Consider the following 19,082-nt stretch of genomic DNA (forward strand, 5'->3'; position numbering starts at 1 on the left):
AAACTTCACTGCATGAGAATAATAAATCTTATCCAGACGAGTTAGCCGGTGAAAATGAGATGCTTGAAGAGATGCAGGTGATGTGTTTTATGGTGCCACAGTGCAGGAAAAAGAAATATCTGCAGTGTTGTACAAAGATCCATTTTTAATGGGATCCCCGTAGAGTAATTAAGATTCCAGGAGAAAAAAAATGAAGTCATGTGGAAGTAGCATCACAACTGACAACAGATCAGCTTTACAATCTGCAACTGGCTGGAGTCGGTAAAGGCCTGTCTTTGAGCTCCATGGTGTATGTGTTTGGCAACAGAGAGAGCAGGAGGAGAAAATGCCTAAAGTCACTGCTGTCACACTATAACAGACTGTAAAAGCACATTGTGTGTGTACGTGTACGTGTACGTGTGTGTGTGTGTGTGTGCGCGTGTGTGTGTGCGCGTGTGTGTGAGACAACTCGTCTGACAAAAATAGGTGGTTTGAGCTGAGAATAGCTCCACTGCCCTCCAGTTGGCACCCTGGCGACTTTTTCTGACACCCCATGCCTCAGCAAATCCATCAACACCCATTTTCGGTGTCCCTCACGGTCATCCAAGTGTCACCAGTGTACATGTAACTAAACACACACCCTTATCAGGAATTCAGACTGACATCTAAACCTCTTCCATTGTTGTTTTGCCCAATGGCTTGAAAGATGCTATGAAGAGCACACTCAACACAAAGAGTGGAAATACTGTGTTTTGACTTTTGTCAGAGCAACACATTCATCTTTTTCTCAAAGTCACAAGTGGCAGTTATCCCATCAGTACTCTGACACTTTTTCCCCTCACATTTGACGGCAATTAATAATCTGGTTTCTCAGATTTTGTTCTAGACTTAAGGGACCGTTATGGTGTTTATGGTAATTCCTGATAGCTGAGGTAAGAGCCTGGAGACTGTTGGCAGGAATACGTTTCCATGAAGTTTTATTTTTCTGCGCAACAGAACTGAACGTAGGTATGTGACAGTAATTCAGTTTAGCAGCTTTAAAGAGCGAGCGTGTCTGTTTGAGAAAGAGAAGGGAGCGCAGACGCACTTTGCTGCGGCCGCTGTGGGGTTTAAACGGACTGATTGCAGCTCTCATTACCACATGTTTGTTTTCAGCTCTGCCGACACCTGTTAGACGTGACAGAGGTGAGTTTTAGTTTCTGCCGGTTAAAGTTGAAGAGCCAGAGGCCTCTCTGTGTGTTTGTTTGCGCACCGCTTGCAGTTTTGATTGCATAAGACACACAAACACCAGGCAGTATGAAAAGTTTTCTTCCCCTCTTTCTTCTGCTGTTGACTCAGAGGTGAGTCTAAGCCTTCATGAAGCCTCTGTTTGCATTTCATTTGGGGCTCTACTACAGCCTTTCATTTAGGCAGTGACTTTCCCAGGCCGACCATGCAAACTGTGGGAGCAAACACGGTAACAGTGTAACAGTAATAGATGTGATCAAATCTTAAAATGCTTGCAAAGGCGTGTGCCCCGGTAAGCTCTGATGCATAAATGTGAAAAATGCGGTGTATTATTGTTGCAGTGCTTAATCACCGATGTACACCTGCTCAATCTCTTTGCTGGGTGTGGCTCAGGCAGTGTTGTGATGACAGTTCTGATAGTGACTCGCATTACTCTGTAAACATGCTGTGATTTTACGTAAAGCCAGATGGTTCAAATGAATCATTTTGATTTGATAAAAAAATAAACATCTTATACAACTTGCCAGTTTGCTTTCACTCCGTTCTCTTTCTTTTAGTCTCCGTTTTAAATTTGCTCGTGCACTGAAAGTTTGGAAGACCCACATGGACATGTTGTAGCCGCCTCCTGTCACTTGAGGGCAGTGTCAAAAATATGTGGACCAACCCGCCCTGTGGGCTACTCTTGTTGCTGTTTGCTGTGTTGTTGGTCCTTTGGTTTAGCCCCTGCTGTGGAGAAGAGATGCCAAAATATACAACAGAGTGTTAAAAATGAAAACGAATGTCCAGTCTGCCTTTTTTGTACTTTTTCCCTCTTCGTAGTTAGCCCCACTGTTGCTCCCTTGGCTGTTCAACCATCAGCATTGGAGAACATCAGTCCTGTAAGCCCACAAGCTGTTGTGGAAGTTCATCTTCACAGCCCCTGCATAGACTGAATTCCCACTCCTGCTTTTCTCCACCAAATCCAAGCTGTCTAACACCTGCACTGCTGCCCTGAACTTTTCTCTGTATAACTGAGCAGAGTTTTATGTCAAAATGAAAATCTCCAAGCCAGTTGGATTGAATATTAAAGAGTATTTACTGAAGCAGCTCCCCAGAGCAAAGGCTGCGTGATGTCCGATTGTGAGAATGGAGAGGGTATTTGTCCGGGAAATTCTCTGCAAGCCATGTGTGTTGCCTGCCGAACACACTCTCACCTAAACTGAACTCTGTGTTTCCAGCATTGTTGCAGACCGTCTCCTGCTGTGTGCTGCATGTGAGAAAGTGCGACTCAGGACCGTGTCCTAACTTGATTCTTGCCACATTTTCTTCACCTTATTTCTCACTTTTAGCAACAATTGTAATTGTAAGACTGTTTATAACAGATTTACAACAATTAGGAAGTTGCTGTTGAATATTAAACACTTGGCTTTGTTTTGTAACAGCAATAGCAGAAATTGCAGTGCAGTTTATTTTCTAATTGTCAGTGGTTTTCACCAACTATGTGTCAGAATGTCCTGGACAGTTTTGTGCAAGAGACTTAACTGGGGCTGAAGAGAGGCAGAAACTTTGAACTGGGGTCATCAGTTCTTTGAAAGCTGGTTGGCATGCAGGGCTGTCTGTGCTTTGTTGCCTGTGCAGGGAGGAATAAATGAATGGCAAAAACCATAAACGTGTTTGTTTTAAGTTTGTTTAAAAATTTGGAGCATATTGCAGTGATAAATGAGCGCCTGCATGAAATCCCCCGCTTTTTTTTGTATCTCCTCCTCACAGGCTGTTTGGTGAAGCAGTCCAACGAGGTCTTCTTCTGTGGCACAGTGTGATGAATCCATGTTCCTCTTTGGTCGAGCTGGGTAGCGAACGATGGTGACCATGACAGAGGCGCACTGACGCCCTCGCTCCTCTCTTTCCACATCAAGTCTGCACGAGCAACAGCAGCCATAACAATGAGCTCTCACAGTTGCCAAGGTAAGAAATAAGAAATGTAAAATTTAAACACGGCAGTTTATTTTGAATAGATTTATAGCTGCTGTGTTATGGGAAAAGTATATATTCTTTTCCTCCTTAGCACAGGTCTGGATTTTCTATTTTACTTAACTGGACAAAAGGTCCATTGTGTCCTCACTTCCCATCAAGCTCTGCTTGTGTTGGTCATGTTCAGCAAATTGATTTCACAGGCATTTATTAATTGTTGCAGTACTAAAGATTCTGTGTGACACAATGTAGCTTGCTGGCATCACCTTCTATTCTTTTGAAAAGTGTTTGGAGAAATGGTTGAGTCCCTGCCAAAAGGCTTTTCAAAGGGGTTTGCGTCAGAGGGGATTCATGTCGTCACATTACGGGGAAAACTGGCACAGGCCAAAGATATTTACTGATTTCTTTCTTGGTCTTCTTCCTCTTTTTTCTTTTTCTTAAATACGCTGCGTTATGCAAGTGATCGTTGGAGTGGGCCGTGTTTTCCTGTTTCATTTCCTTTTTATTTTGGTCATTTCTGTTCCCTGCTCATGCTCAGAATATATGACATAAATGTAACTTAGCAGTTTTGGTTTTTTTCACATAATAAATCTGAATTGATGACGTTTCTCCAGTGTTTAGTTAAAGGAAGAGTTGTATTCGTCGCATGTTTTTCATTTCATTTGGGGAGGTGGAATTTTTACGTCACAGCTAACAATCTGCTGATGGACAAATCTTTTGAAAAACAAGTGTCAGCTGTTATGAAATGAAATAAAAAATAGGTGAGGGATGATTGTGTTTGCATTAGGCCAGAGCATTCATCCAGTGCCAGACGTTCCTTCTCTTTGGGGAGCTCAGAAATTAAGCTCTCATTGCTCAGTTTCACTTCATGTTAGCAGTTCATTTTCTCCTTGTCGTCCTTCAGTTTGTGCAGTTCTGGTAAAGCCTTTTTCCACGTATGACAGATCATCATTTCCTATTTTTTCAGACCACCACTTAGAGGACTAAAGAGCCTTTTGTCTGATTTAAACTTGGGTGGCAAAGACTGGCATGTTGACATGCTACTTGGCATTTTGGAACTGGGTTTATGGCCTTGGAGGCAGAGCTAGAACACACACACAGAAAAACTCTCTTATCCCTGCAAGACCTTCCCCTTCTGTCTACCCCCCTCTCCCTGCCCTCGTCTCCTCTCTCCAGCAGCAGTAATCGGTGGCAGTCCTGGCTGAGGGGGATCTTGCGTCAATAAATCGTCATGCATAGCGACTCGCCGGCCTGGAACACAAACAGAGAGAGGGGCCGTCTGGTGCTGGAGGCCTTGTATAGCTGGTTAAAAAAGCTTTGAGACCTCTAGAGTCTAACCAGAAAAAATCCTGGATGTTTTATGCACTTGGGTCAGAGTGTATTGTGCAGTCTCAGTCTTGTTCTTGCCTCTTGGACTGGCCCCAGCCTCCTCTTCTGTGATGATATGGATGCTGCTGTTTAGTACTTATGCTTTATGTTTGCAGTCTGGACAGAATGTGTAAACAAAGCAGCCACAAACTTTGACAAAGTGAGACCAAGAAAACTCCCCGCTGGATTTTTTTCTTGCCTTGAAACCATGAAATGCTGGCGGCATCTTAACGGGTCTGCTTCATGTCCGCAAAAGCACCTTAGTCACTTTAACGTAGTAGGTGTGATGACATTCTTGACTAACATATCACTTTCAACATGACAACCACTTGCTTTAAAGTAACTGATAGTTGGAGCTCTGAAGATCGCTTTTTATGGTGTGGAGCTTCAGTGCTAATCAGCAGTGAGGCTTTAACAGCCTTTAAAAAGTTGGGGGAGATAAAATGATCGCAGCGTTGTTTAACAGACCATTCACATGGTTAAAGGTGAGGTTGTTGCTGTTGTCTTAGGCTTAGTTGTGAGTAAAATAATCACTCGGCCCCAAATTTGAGAACCAGCAGCCTTACTGATAATTACACACGTGATCATTTTGGAGACTTCCACTAACCTCATACAACAGTCACCTGTACATAATAACATTTTACATCTAACATTTCATTTCTAATTTACTGCAGACATTGGCTTAAATTGTCGAGAAGGTAGAGACGTGTTTACGTCTCCTGCTACTCTGGCTTTCTCCCACAGTGCAAAGATATGCATGGGTTGGGTTAACTGCGAATTCTAAATTGCTAATTATTTAAATCTGTAGGTGTGAACGTGAGTCCGTCTCGCTTCCTGTGACGACGTAATAAAGTGAATCAAAAGCAGACCCACACTTCCTTTCTGTGACACACACAAACACACACAAAATAAAAGAAGTGATCACAATAAAGGAATCGCACCTCCTCGGTCTTTTTTTAATTTAGACTGTTGGTTTATGGCAGATGGCTGTGAATTATTCATGTTTTTGGGATGACCACAGCCATGTGTAGATTTTATCCCAGAGATTATTCAGTATCAGGGAGGAAGGACGGCACAATAAGCGCCTCATAAATGATGCTGGAGTTGAAACCAGATAAGACTGTTTTGTTTTGTTTTCTCTACTGATCGAGGCAGTGCGTTCTTCATGATCTTAATGATTTTTTTTTTTCCCTTGGCTCTCGTCAATTTTGTCTGGTTCTAGCATTTCAGTAGTGGTGCTAATGTCGCAGTTTTAAACTAAAAATGCAGGGTTTCATTCTGTAGTCTTTCCTGGAGGGTCTGTTTCCTGTCAGAATATGAGATACGTGTTTAGGCCTTTGGGGTCAGCTCATTCCTCTAACAAAATTTAAGCCCAAGTATTAGATTTAAAGGTAATCAAAGGCAGCTGCTCTGCAGTTTACGCTCCTGCATTTGAAATAGGAGTAATTTTTAATTCTTTCACTTGCCCTTCCTTCTCCTCTGTCACTCTAATTTCTCAGTCTGTCTCGTTTTCTCTCTGGCTCCAGGTTTTAATCAGAAATTGTAATAAAGACTCTCAGTGGGAGCTATCAAAAGCTTGCAGTGGTGGATTAGAAGAGAGTGGCTAGCCTGGGCCAGGCCACTGCAAGTGAAGTATAATCTTCAAAAAGGGAGCTTAACACCTGCCGGTCCACGCCGATGATTCCTCATTTACAGAGGCCGGTGTCGCTGTATTGGAGAAGGCTCTGGTGTTAATTGATGGTTTAAGTCTGAACGTTTTGAAAGTTGTCTAAAGATGACTGAAGTCGACAGAGTCGAGAGGCAGAGTGAATTAAGCAGGAGCTTAATCAGAGGAAGTTATCAGGGAAGTCGAACACAGAGCGAGGTGGTTCAATTCATCTGGGCTTGATTGCAGCCGTGCACAGAGCAGCTACTGCTATCTAGTAAGAGCTGGAGGAGCACAACGGTACTCTCTCCTATCTGAGCCTGATTGCTGCATTCAAATCGCGCAGCGCGGTTATTGTTCTAATTTATCCTTGGCTCTGCAGAATATTTCTCAATGGAGTGATGGATTGGAATGAGAGCTGAACCGGACTAAACAGAAGCATTTTTAGGAGAACAATGGGAGCTGCTGTGGAGAAATAAGATTACTGCTTCATGATTGTGTTCCCCTCTACAGTTTTCCAGACTATTCCATTCAAGTAGTCTCATTGTCAGATGAAACAAGCGTGCGGTGCAGCCTTCAGAAGAATTTATTAAGCATTCAGAGCTTTGCTGCTGCCGCTGCTGGAACAAGAAGCTCGGTACTGAATTGCGGTTTTGTGTTTTTTGTTATGCATAGTGTTCTTTCACGTAATTAAAGATCATTTCATAATTAGATTATTTTTAGGGCTGTTTTTGGTAGCAGTGACAATGTGGTAATGGATTTTTAACGTCCTCTCATACCCGGCCTTTTGTGTTGATTTTTTTTCTTTTCTTATTTAATCTTTCAGCAGCCGTGCTAGTAAACGAGGCTGTCCTGAAACTTAATACTTGCTGCATGTGACGTTGCTTTGTGGGGAAAAGAAATGAAATGACAGCATGAGCTGACCTTGTATGTAGTTATGGGGTTTTTCCCAGATGTCCGGTCTGGCATAAGTAGTGAAATGAAGAAAATGATTGACCTCTAAGATTAACATCTAGAAGTGAAATGCAAGAGGGCCCCATTGTCTTTAAGACCTCTGCCCAGCAGAAAGCTCTGAAAAGAATATCCGTGTACTGCTGTATTTCCCATCTGGCTGTGGGATGAAGTCCGCTGAGTTCAGCAGGGGACAGCCGAGAAGAGGGAGGTGGGTCAGGTGGGTCTCTGAGGATGTAATCCTCCTGCTTCTATGAACAAAACAAAATCAAAAGTTCCAGCAGTTACACAATCCCTTTTAGGAAGGACTCGGTGCACCCTGGATCTCTCAGGGCAGAATGAACTTTTCCAGGCATTAATCCGAGGATAAGCCCCGAGTCCCTCTAACTCTGTGTGCCACGGCGTGCTAAAAATGCATGAAATACCCCACGGAGCCGCCACGCTCGCTATGATTGGCATTCCCCTGCAGATTTGTACTTGTGGCACCAATTTGGTGGTTTGAAAAAGCAGGTCTTGCCTTGCAGGAAAGTTGCTTTAAAAATAGAAACTGCGTGTTTCAGAAACAGTTGGGTGGTTTTGCAGCGACTCAGTTCCATAGATTAAGATTAACTGATAAGCAGTCATCCACTCAGACCACAGTCTAAACACTCTTATCTCAACTCTGCCTCTTAAGGTTTTAATGCAGGTCTGATAAAACTGACATTTAACAAGGTTTCTATTTGCTTTGCTGATTAATCTCATGGATGATGAATAAACTTTTAGAAATGACTAATTCATTTAGCAGAGGAAGGTTTATTTTTAGATTGAAACGTTTATTTTAATACTAAACCGATATTTAGAGACTGTCGCTGATATTAGAATACTCTCATACTTTTGTAAACTTGTTTGTAATAGTCTTGGTTTATCTAATGGAGCTTTTATTTTATTTTTAGTGGATCAGTTATGGTTTTTTTTTTCCCCCCAGAAATATACTCTATTACAGTTATGCATATCAAACATGGTCAAGATATGTACGAGCAATCTCAGGGAGCTAAAAGCTCGGCTTTCAGACTCTAAATGCTTGCACTGCTTTATCAGTTGCTTAAAGTCAGTCTGTCAGTAATTTTTGAGGTTATTAAATACATAAAAAGGTTTGTATTCTTAATTATAGTGTGTAGTTACATTTTCCAGCAAACATATGCATTCTCATGAGCTTGTAATTAATCTCTTAAAAATACATAGGAGTTGGGTTTGTAGTTTGTGGAAGCTATCATCTTGCCCCACCATATTTAAATGCAGTGGCTGGGACAGAGATTAATGCAAATAGTTGTGTTTTTCGTATGTAGCTAAAACTGACCACATACATGGAACACCAAAGGTGGAGGAGAAGAGAACTCAATGGCCAAAGGGCAACAACAGGTTATAAGCCAGTGGTCCCCAACCTTTTTTGCGCCACGGACCGGTTTATGCCTGACAATATTTTCACGGACCGGCCTTTAAGGTGTCGCGGATAAATACAACAAAATAAAACTAGTACCGGTACCGAAAAAAAGAAGATTTATTCATAACACACGTGAAAAGACCCAGGAAAACCAAGTTAACGATAAAAACGATAACAAAATAACGCTGAAAACCGATAGAAACCCTGAAAACCATACATTTCACACCTGAGCCTCAACTCTCGCGGCCCGGTACCAAACGACTCACGAACCGGTCCCAGTCCGAGGCCCGGGAGTTGGGGACCGCTGTTATAAGCTAACGGTGCCAGCTAGTATTATGCTCAGGTATCCTAAAAATCACACTTTAGCTCCCACAGTTTGATTACATCCTCACATCATATGAGAGTTTATTCACTTAGCATCAGAGCCCAACAATGTTACGTTCACTTTATTAAAGACAGTTTTATTAACGCTGGCTAACAGCAGCTAATGGGGACTAACAGCAGCTAACTGAGGCTAATGGCAGATAAAAGCAGCGCTTATTGACAGAAAACAGCATATTGCCATCAAAACATCACTCATCGACTTCTTTCACAAAGTTTAAATGTGGATGTTTGTCACCAGAAATTGAGAGCTGAGGTATAAAATGATCACTTCAAATGTTTTGTTTGTGAGAGACAGCCAATCAGATGAAGGTAGGGGTTAAAGGGAAGAGAAGGAGGTATATTTAGAGATTCAGGATATGACTAATAATGATTTTTGTAATGTGAATCCTGCATGGAAGAATACCAAAACTATGGAACTGGAAATGAGTGTAGCACATGCCCTTTAAATTATTTTTTTCCCCCTCTGTGTTTGTGGAACTTTTGACTGTTCTTGTCTTCTCATTGTGATACTCCCCAAACAATCTGATCCTGGTTAACATCATTTAAAGTAGCAGCCTAATCTTCAGAGTTTTGCTAGCTGACATCATTTCACGGCATCTTATTCATGATTAATTCACAGAAACCTCCTTCTCTCTCATTCCTTTCCTCTGTGAGAAGATAATGTCTCTATCAGCACCAGCCAGCAGCAGTAGGGCGTTGTGCCACGATTCTGCCATGTGACAGCTCTACTTTGAGTGGGGCCTTGGTGCTTCTAGCCTGCTCAGAAGGTCATAATGGAAACAAATTGGCCCTAAACCTTCCTGCCTGTTGCTTTTACTGAACAGTACTACAAACCAACCCATTCCAAGAGGGACTTGACATTTTTTTAAGCAGCACTACTCAACCAGTTCTCCAGTTAACTGATGAAATTCAGTCTGCAGCAAGAGATGATTCCTAATATGGCACAAGTGACTTTGTTGAGGTAGAGGAAGACGATTTCAGACGTGGAGGTTTCTGGCTTTATAACTCAGATTCATCTGGGGAAATCAGGGTTGTTTAAGTGAGTGTATTATGTTCCTCCTTCTGAACCGTGTGCTCACCAAGCCTTTTGAACTCCTACTGCTCCAATGGAGCTGCTCAGCTGCCAAGAGTCGACTCCTGTGGTTGCACTTGGCAGCTTGCATGTGTGAATGTGTGCAATCTGAAGCCTTTTTTGAGACATACTGGCTTCTTATTAAGAATTTCTTAAATAAATAGCAGGTAAGATTGCTTTTCATAAAATTTCTTCCGTATGACATTGCAATGATGTTGCTGGTCAAATTAAAAGCAAAGCTATATTTAGATATCTTGTTTCCATTGCCATTCGTGTGTGTGTGTGTGTGTGTGTGTGTGTGTGTGTGTGTGTGTGTTCCATCTTTTAATGTAATATAAAAAACAGATCTTTGTGGAATGGAAAGATCCTCGATTTGTGATATTTTTGTTAGCATCAAGCTGCTTGTTGGCTGCAGCGCACAAAGCCACAGTAGTGCTGCTGCATTATCTGTGTTTTGGATAAACACACTTGCTATTTTGGATGTGGAGTGATACATGAGTGGGTGGTTGATATGCAAAATGTCAAGTTTATGTTTTCAGGTATATTTAGCCGCACAGAGTGAACTGAGTGAACATTAAGGCTACGTTCACACAGAGTGACCTGTGAACTTTTAAAGAGTCAGATAAAGATGAAAACGCGACCTTAGTCCGATCATTGGCGAGCTGAGGGGAAAAATGGGAGGAAGACACTTTGAAATTAGTCTGGTGTGTCACTGCTTGATTTCATATGCTATAACAGCATTTTAAAATGTATTATACTAATGATATTAAGCTGTCTTCTCTTCTCATCTTTGGTCAACTGCCACTAATTTCACTATATGAAATGAAATTATATTGGCTGTGGTTAATCTGGCTATAACTTGGAATAGAAACTAAACTCTTGGGTGCTGTCTGGTTGTGTTTTAGTGCTCTAGGTTGAGTTGATAATGATAATTCAGAAAGAACAATGGATTGGCTGATTTTTTTTTTTTTTTTTTTATTGATTTATTTGATGAAGTCCTACTTTTAAAAGCAGAACCTCATCAAGAGCAGCAATATCTTGTTCAGCATTTCTTGACCAAACAGGAGAAAGGACAAATAACGCAAAAATATTGCTCTTATGAAATATATTCCAGCAGGCGATCTTTGAAAACTTTAGCCAAGTCTTTGAGAAGCAACAACTGGCTTCCTAATGTGATAGAAGTGGGATTTTCTTTTTTTTACATAGGTTAAGACAGGAAGCCTTGGTGTCTCGGACTAGCCACAGCCCAGTTTTCATCCAAATATATTATCATAAACTCATAAGATCGTAAAACTCTGCATTATCTAGAATACCCATATCACCAGAGGCTACATGAAGCCTTTACTCTGGGGAACAAGGAAACTTCCTGAATTAATCTATGCGAGATCACCGAGTTCAGCCACACTCGTCATCAGTCAAATTGCATGTAAATGAGGTTTGTCGTCCTCCCACTTCGTAATTTACCAGATTTCTCTTACATCCATTACCACAGCGTAGCACGCTCATTTCTCCAGCTTTCAGAGGCAGCAGCCTATTAGATGAATGAAGCAGCAAGAGTCTGCTTAGACTTGGTGTTGGCTAGATAAATGAGCTAGTTGGGTAAGAAATATGACTCGCTGTGACCCGTGAGTTTGGAAGCTTGTTAACTGGAGTTAACTCCAACTATGAGAAAGATTGTAGTTTATGAAAGGTGTATTTGCTGTGAGTGTGTCTGTGTACGCATATATCGAATATAAGGACTCCTCTGCTGTAGCTCAGTGAAATGTCACTGATTGTTGACCTCATGCTAAACTATCTCCTCTTTGTCAGGCCGACAATGCTTTTGTCTTTGTGTCTGCGTCTATCAGGCTCTCTGTCATTCTCACACGATTGCAACGGGAGCTAAAACTCTATTAATGAGCATCCGTGCAATGACAAGCCACTTGGCAAGCATTTCAATGCAGAGGAAGATGCTGACACAACATGTAACGCACACAAACATTTTTTGGTGGGACTGAACAGTTGGTTAACACAGAAACTAACACTTGGACAGTGAAGACTGCTGTGGGTGTTAGAAAGTTAAATATGCAGGTGTTTTAAGGATTTTAAGAGGGTATTTCTGAGTTCTGATGCTGTGACTTGTCCTTCTTCTAAAATATTTTATTTTTGAACCATTGGAGATGTCACTTGGATGAGTGACATAATGTTTCTCCCACTGAAAACGCGGTGTTCAGATGAACAGAATCAACCTTTAGGCATTTCCTTTGTTGAGCATGGTCCAAGACAGATCTATCGAGAGCTGTGCAGAGCAGCTCATCCTTTCAAGATTGAAATATTTGACATGTAAGACATTTGAACCTAATATGAAAAGTAATTCCTCCTTTATCATTAGGCTAACCATATTCATCTAAATTCGCTCTAATGAAGTAATCACAAGTTTATGTTAGTGCAGGGTGCCTTGAGGATTATTAGTGGCAGGGCTAAAAAACAAAACAAAAAAACAGGGAAATATGCTTTTGATCTATTTATAGACCCTATTACTAGACACCAGTTATCCACCCTCCCCAGTGTTTTCCTCTCCCACAACTGTATTTTATTTGGAGAACAAAGGACATTTTGTTGGGAGCACAGATCTAATGGAGCTCTTATTCCTTTTTGTTCACACCAGAAACACACAGTAGGCTCATACCAAAACATAAACAAGCCACATCAGAGCCCAGTCCCACTGCCGTCTTCGCGGTGGTAGTTTTCCATCATAGAATTGATTTAATTGCACTGCCAGCACCTTTGAATACCGCTTTAAGGTCCAGGTGCACAGTGTTGCTCTGGTCTCACCCCGATGATGTTATGAGCTTGGTGTTATGTCTTTATAGGCGGATCAAGGCAGCCTGTTGCATTACCCAGTGAGGTGAAGCCCTGTAATAATGTTGGCAGCAATCTAAAAGCAGCCCTAGATTACAGTGCCTGAATGACATCATTACTCAGCCTTAGTTGCCGGCGAAGTGTCACTTAATGTGCTGCAGGTAAGACAGATGGCTACAAATATTTGCACACGGTGAATCATAGATTCTTAACCATTTTCTGGCTTTCATGTATTGTTGTTGTTGTAGATATGTATATGTTTGTTTAAATATCCAAATAAAGGTCAGGGCCAGATAGACTTTAAAAGTCTTTAAAAATGTACATTTGCTCCTAGAAACTTGTGGTCATTTGGAAATCTTCTAGAGCTTCCTGATAAAATAGTTTTGGTCCTGAGCTCTTAATTAGAAGATGTAAGGCTGTACTTACTTTTTCACATGACTGCAAACTTTCTGTGAAAATTTCTTCATCATGTGACGTAGGGCTGTTCGATATAACGATATAAAAACGTCTATCGCTTCATTTTACGCTATCGTTTGTTTTGTGGTGTCGCAAAATAAACTGTTTACGGCAATATTTTTTTCACCGTTTTGATGGTCACTGTAGTGGCTATATTAATTTCTTAAAGTTGTCTCATTCTCTTATATTTAATATAACCACACTACAGACGGACAAGCGCCTGTTTTTATGCGTTGTCGTTGGCAACAACGCCGGTAAAACCATCGCGTGTCCGCTGGTTTAGTTTCCACAAACCTTTCACAATAAAGCTCAAGATCCTGTTGAGACTTTTCAAAATAAATTGAATCACATGAAAGATGCAGAGTGTTTACGGATGAGAAGCAAAAAAAGAGCCGCCAGGTGCTAAAAAATAAACCTTAGACTCAAATGTTAGAACAGGCTTTTCCCCGCAGCACATTGTGTAATAAATACAAAGAAAACGGCGGGCGTCACAGCTTATGTCTAAAAATGTATAGTTTCAAGCATCGGTTAAAACACTCAACCCCAGGTACACGACGCCCAGCTGGAAACACTTCACGCAAGTCGAGCTGCCCGAGATTCACCGAATTTACAGAAAATGTTCAATTTTTGTGATTTATATCGTTATCGGGACGATAGATGTCTTATATCGGGATATGAGATTTTGGTGTGACGACGCATTCGTCCTTAAAGTTGTTAGATGTGACGATTTGGTGTCCTGGATTGTGTGGCGTTGGAAATACATTTCCTAAAATGGGTTTGAACCAATAACCTTTTATCCCCTAGATAGATTGCCTCTGAATGTCATATTCAGAGGCAATCTACCGGTACTAATATTCAGGTCAGAGAAAATAGACAGCTTTCCATCTCTGCTGGCAAAGGTCAGGCTGGACACAGGCCTCCGCTATTGAAGGCCCTTTTGTTGCGACCACAACAAACAAGCAAGCCATTCTCAGCTCTGTGCTGGTGTAATTATGCTGCATAAAAACAAGCGTGACGATTTTAATTGTAATTAGAGGGGGAAAATTGGTGAAGGGACTGAGCCAACGGTAAGCAACGCATTACTGTATGTGTGCGTTAGTGTGTCGGTGTGGGTCTATTAGTATTTGAGGACATACTCCTTGTGTTTTTGCCCCGGGCAAGCACAGTCACAGGCCCTTTCATTTTTCCCTTTTATGTGAATAATGAATCCATCGCGGCTGACACTTATTGAAATGGTGCTTCAAAATCAAGCGGTCAAAGGCTGTAATTGTAGCATGTTTAGTCATACTGTGGTTAGAGCAATGACTGTGTAAAAGATGGATGACGTGACACCGCCTCCTCCCATTGTGCAAAAATGAAGCCAAAATATCCCACTTGTGGAGGCTGCCATCTTGCAAATTTGGAGCCAGAGTCTGCGCAGTAGTGACTTGAGGTGGAGCAACTGTGTAACGCTCCCGCCATCACACCCGCTGGACGTGACCGCAAACACGTCCCTCTACACTTTTTACGTAGCCCGGTGGCGTGAGTTTTTTGCTGGTTTACCGCGACTGACGACTCGTTTAATTAAGGTGTCACTGTTATAAAAATAAGAAACACAGCTTATCATCTTATAGTTCTAAAATCACTCTGTTGTTAATTCGTTCGCTAGATTAGCCGCTAGCATACGCACTGTGTTGGAGGCTTGTTGCTAGCTAGTTAGTGATGCTACACACCTGTTACTCTAATAGTCCGTGTTATTGAAGGATTCAGCACTTCTTGTGTTTTTTTTGTTTTGTTTTGTTTTTTTTAAATCCATTTTTAGACAGCGGTGAGATCAGCTGCACACTCCACAGAGGCCCAGAGTTACTGTTAATATCAAAAATATAACGGTGTCCTTTGAGATTTTAACATAAGACTGTGAGTGCAATGGATCTAACACTGTTTAAATCTCTACATCCTGGTAACATGGAAACTTTAAAAACATCAGCAGAACGTTTCAGTAGTGTAGTCTAATTTGTTCTTTTCATTACAGGGAGTGCAGAATTATTAGGCAAATGAGTATTTTGTCCACATCATCCTCTTCGTGCATGTTGTCTTACTCCAAGCTGTATAGGCTCGAAAGCCTACTACCAATTAAGCATATTAGGTGATGTGCATCTCTGTAATGAGAAGGGGTGTGGTCTAATGACATCAACACCCTATATCAGGTGTGCATAATTATTAGGCAACGTCCTTTCCTTTGGCAAAATGGGTCAAAAGAAGGACTTGACGGGCACAGAAAAGTCAAAAATAGTGAGATATCTTGCAGAGGGATGCAGCAGTCTCAAAACTGCAAAGCTTCTGAAGCGTGATCATCGAACAATCAAGCGTTTCATTCAAAATAGTCAACAGGGTCGCAAGAAGCGTGTGGAAAAACCAAGGCGCAAAATAACTGCCCATGAACTGAGAAAAGTCAAGCGTGCAGCTGCCAAGATGCCACTTGCCACCAGTTTGGCCATATTTCAGAGCTGCAACATCACTGGAGTGCCCAAAAGCACAAGGTGTGCAATACTCAGAGACATGGCCAAGGTAAGAAAGGCTGAAAGACGACCACCACTGAACAAGACACACAAGCTGAAACGTCAAGACTGGGCCAAGAAATATCTCAAGACTGGTTTTTCTAAGGTTTTATGGACTGATGAAATGAGAGTGAGTCTTGATGGGCCAGATGGATGGGCCCGTGGCTGGATTGGTAAAGGGCAGAGAGCTCCAGTCCGACTCAGACGCCAGCAAGGTGGAGGTGGAGTACTGGTTTGGGCTGGTATCATCAAAGATGAGCTTGTGGGGCCTTTTCGGGTTGAGGATGGAGTCAAGCTCAACTCCCAGTCCTACTGCCAGTTTCTGGAAGACACCTTCTTCAAGCAGTGGTACAGGAAGAAGTCTGCATCCTTCAAGAAAAACATGATTTTCATGCAGGACAATGCTCCATCACACGCGTCCAAGTACTCCACAGCGTGGCTGGCAAGAAAGGGTATAAAAGAAGAAAAACTAATGACATGGCCTCCTTGTTCACCTGATCTGAACCCCATTGAGAACCTGTGGTCCATCATCAAATGTGAGATTTACAAGGAGGGAAAACAGTACACCTCTCTGAACAGTGTCTGGGAGGCTGTGGTTGCTGCTGCACGCAATGTTGATGGTGAACAGATCAAAACACTGACAGAATCCATGGATGGCAGGCTTTTGAGTATATATTTGTTTTTTGTTAAGTTGCCTAATAGGGCAGCACGGTGGCACGGTGGTTAGCACTGTTGCCTCACAGCAAGAAGGTCCTGAGTTCAATTCCACCATCAGGCCGGGGTCTTTCTGTGTGGAGTTTGCTTGTTCTCCCCGTGTTTGCGTGGGTTCTCTCCGGGTACTCCAGCTTCCTCCCACCGTCCAAAGACATGCAGCTTGTGGGGATAGGTTAATTGGATAATACAAATTGCCACTAGGTGTGAATGTGAGTGTGAATGGTTGTCTGTCCTTGTGTGTTGGCCCTGCGACAGACTGGCGACCTGTCCAGGGTGTACCCTGCCTCTCGCCCTATGACAGCTGGGATAGGCTCCAGCGCCCCCCGCGACCCTGAAAAGGATAAGCGGAAGCGAATGGATGGATGGATGCCTAATAATTATGCACAGTAATAGTCACCTGCACACACAGATATCCCCCTAAAATAGCTAAAACTAAAAACAAACTAAAAACTACTTCCAAAAACATTCAGCTTTGATATTAATGAGTTTTTTGGGTTCATTGAGAACATGGTTGTTGTTCAATAATAAAATTATTCCTCAAAAATACAACTTGCCTAATAATTCTGCACTCCCTGTATAAATAGAGTCCATATTATATCAACAGCTACATTCATCCTGGAGAGAAACTAGTGAAGGAGACCATCAGGACCAAGCTGGGTTTCTGGGTCCAGAGGTTTGGAGAAACTTCTTCCCTTTCTTTCATCACAGCTGTCCTGTGCCAGAAGTTCTGTTGACCCACTGAAAGAGGCATCATTTAAGAAACACCAGGAACACTGAAGCTCATGGCATTGATCAAGCAGGACTCATGATCTTCACCAGCAGCTCCCTCACAGGGAAATCTTCAGTGCTCCTCCGTAGGCCCGCCCCAGGAGATGGATAAACCCAGCATTTCATGAACACTGTGATGGAGACCTTTGCTTTGTGTAATGTTATAAATACTCGTATACTCCCCAGAGGCTCCAGGTTTTTACATAAAGATATTATATTCAGTCCTGTAGAAAGTTATATATTTAAAAATATACGATCCTCTCTGGTTACTCTGGTATGAATAACTCTGCATCACTTTATGGTAAATAACACTATCTGCAAAAAACTGAGAAAGAACTCCAGACCACAAGTTTGTAGTTAAACATACAAGTGACGACCTTTGACCTTCATCAGGTTTTATTTGATTGTGTTAGAGAAAATTTCATATGCTCTTCATGCAGCTGAGTACATCAAGCGTTTAAAACGGAAGCTGTGCAGGTCTGAGATCAGCAGCTTTGTGAAACACCAAACTGAGGTCCTGTTAATGCTGATATATAGTGACACAGTTACATGAGTGATTAATCCTTTTGTTTTTTTGTCTTTAACTTTATCAATAAAACAGCTGCAGCTTTCACTACAGCACATGTGGTATTTTAACCTTTGCACTGTTTTCATCAGTTCATTTTGCAGTTAACATGTGAACATGTTGGATGATCTGTCTGCTGTCACTGGGTGGTGCTGAGGTCTGAATCTGAGGGCAGCTCCTGTAATCACAAAGAGAACAGAACCATCACAAACTCAAATATAAATTGTATCCCTCAAAATTGAAATAAAGCTGATTCTTCTGTCCTCACACACTCAGGATCTGAAGTTATTCTCTTACATTTTTTTCAGTATTACAGTACACTACAGTACTTTAATCCATAGTTCCTGATTAATGAGGAGTTACTGAAGTACAAGCTTTTAAAAAAATGTTACTGTCTTTACAGATGTAGCAAGAGACTGAAAACATGCTGTTGTTTGCACATATTTAGTATTCAGCTCTGCACAGGAGCTGAAGCAGGGTGCAGCCTCTTGCTTTTACAGTATAATACTTGTAATAAAAGTACAGTAACGGTAATTAGTGACTGAGTAGCCCGGGGCGTTTCTCTTGATTTCTTTAGTCAGGGTAAATTCATTCACCTGCATGGGTTAGCTAAACGAACTCTGACAGCCGAGTGCTCATTTTAGCTAGCTAAGGTCTCAGGAGCTAGCTAAGGACAGTAGTTATGGAGTAGCTTACAAACACATTTAACTTACCGAAAAAGTGCAGCGGGGGCCTCGGGTCCTTCAGTCGGGTAGTCCAGTTTAGTCAGTAGGGCTGGGCGATATATCGAGTTTTTAAAAAAATATCGATATATTTTTATACGAGATATAAGATGTGACAATATCTTTTATATCGATATAGTCTATGTTACGTTATAATTATAGTTGTGGAGCCACAAGTTTGCCTCTCTTTCGTCCGCTTTTGTCTTTCCACAACGTTACTCGGCCTCGCCCCTCCTTCACTGAACACAACTCCCCCTCCTCCCCCATCGCTTCACCTGCAGGCAGCGACAAGATGGACACGGCAAATCTCCGTTAACGAGTTACTGCGCATGGCCCCGTGCGTGGGGCTGGACGGCGTCAACGTGTTAACGAGCTAACCACGCTAACGAGCTAACCACGCTAACGCCATGCACGGCCTGAAATCCTTTCATTTTCTCAAAAATCGACAGCGCGCCTTATGTATGAATTCTGATGTGCTTGATG

At 42.0% G+C, this 19,082-nt stretch overlaps 1 protein-coding gene across 2 annotated transcripts in view; it reads left to right on the forward strand.

The window, feature by feature from the left end:
* hdac4 (histone deacetylase 4) overlaps positions 1-19,082 on the forward strand; it is a 124,766-nt gene that overhangs the window by 10,646 nt on the left and 95,038 nt on the right. For both annotated transcript variants that reach the window (XM_085434677.1, XM_085434678.1), the window contains exon 2: positions 2,956-3,150. In XM_085434677.1, coding sequence (XP_085290803.1) covers positions 3,129-3,150 — 22 coding nt within the window. In that variant the 5' untranslated portion in view covers positions 2,956-3,128. The remainder of the gene's footprint in view (positions 1-2,955; positions 3,151-19,082) is intronic.

This window comes from Copadichromis virginalis, linkage group LG16, assembly GCF_057382275.1.
Source record: "Copadichromis virginalis isolate Kocher_CV1m ecotype Utaka linkage group LG16, C_Virginalis_male_GT1.1, whole genome shotgun sequence".
NCBI classification, from domain to species: Eukaryota; Metazoa; Chordata; class Actinopteri; order Cichliformes; family Cichlidae; genus Copadichromis; species Copadichromis virginalis.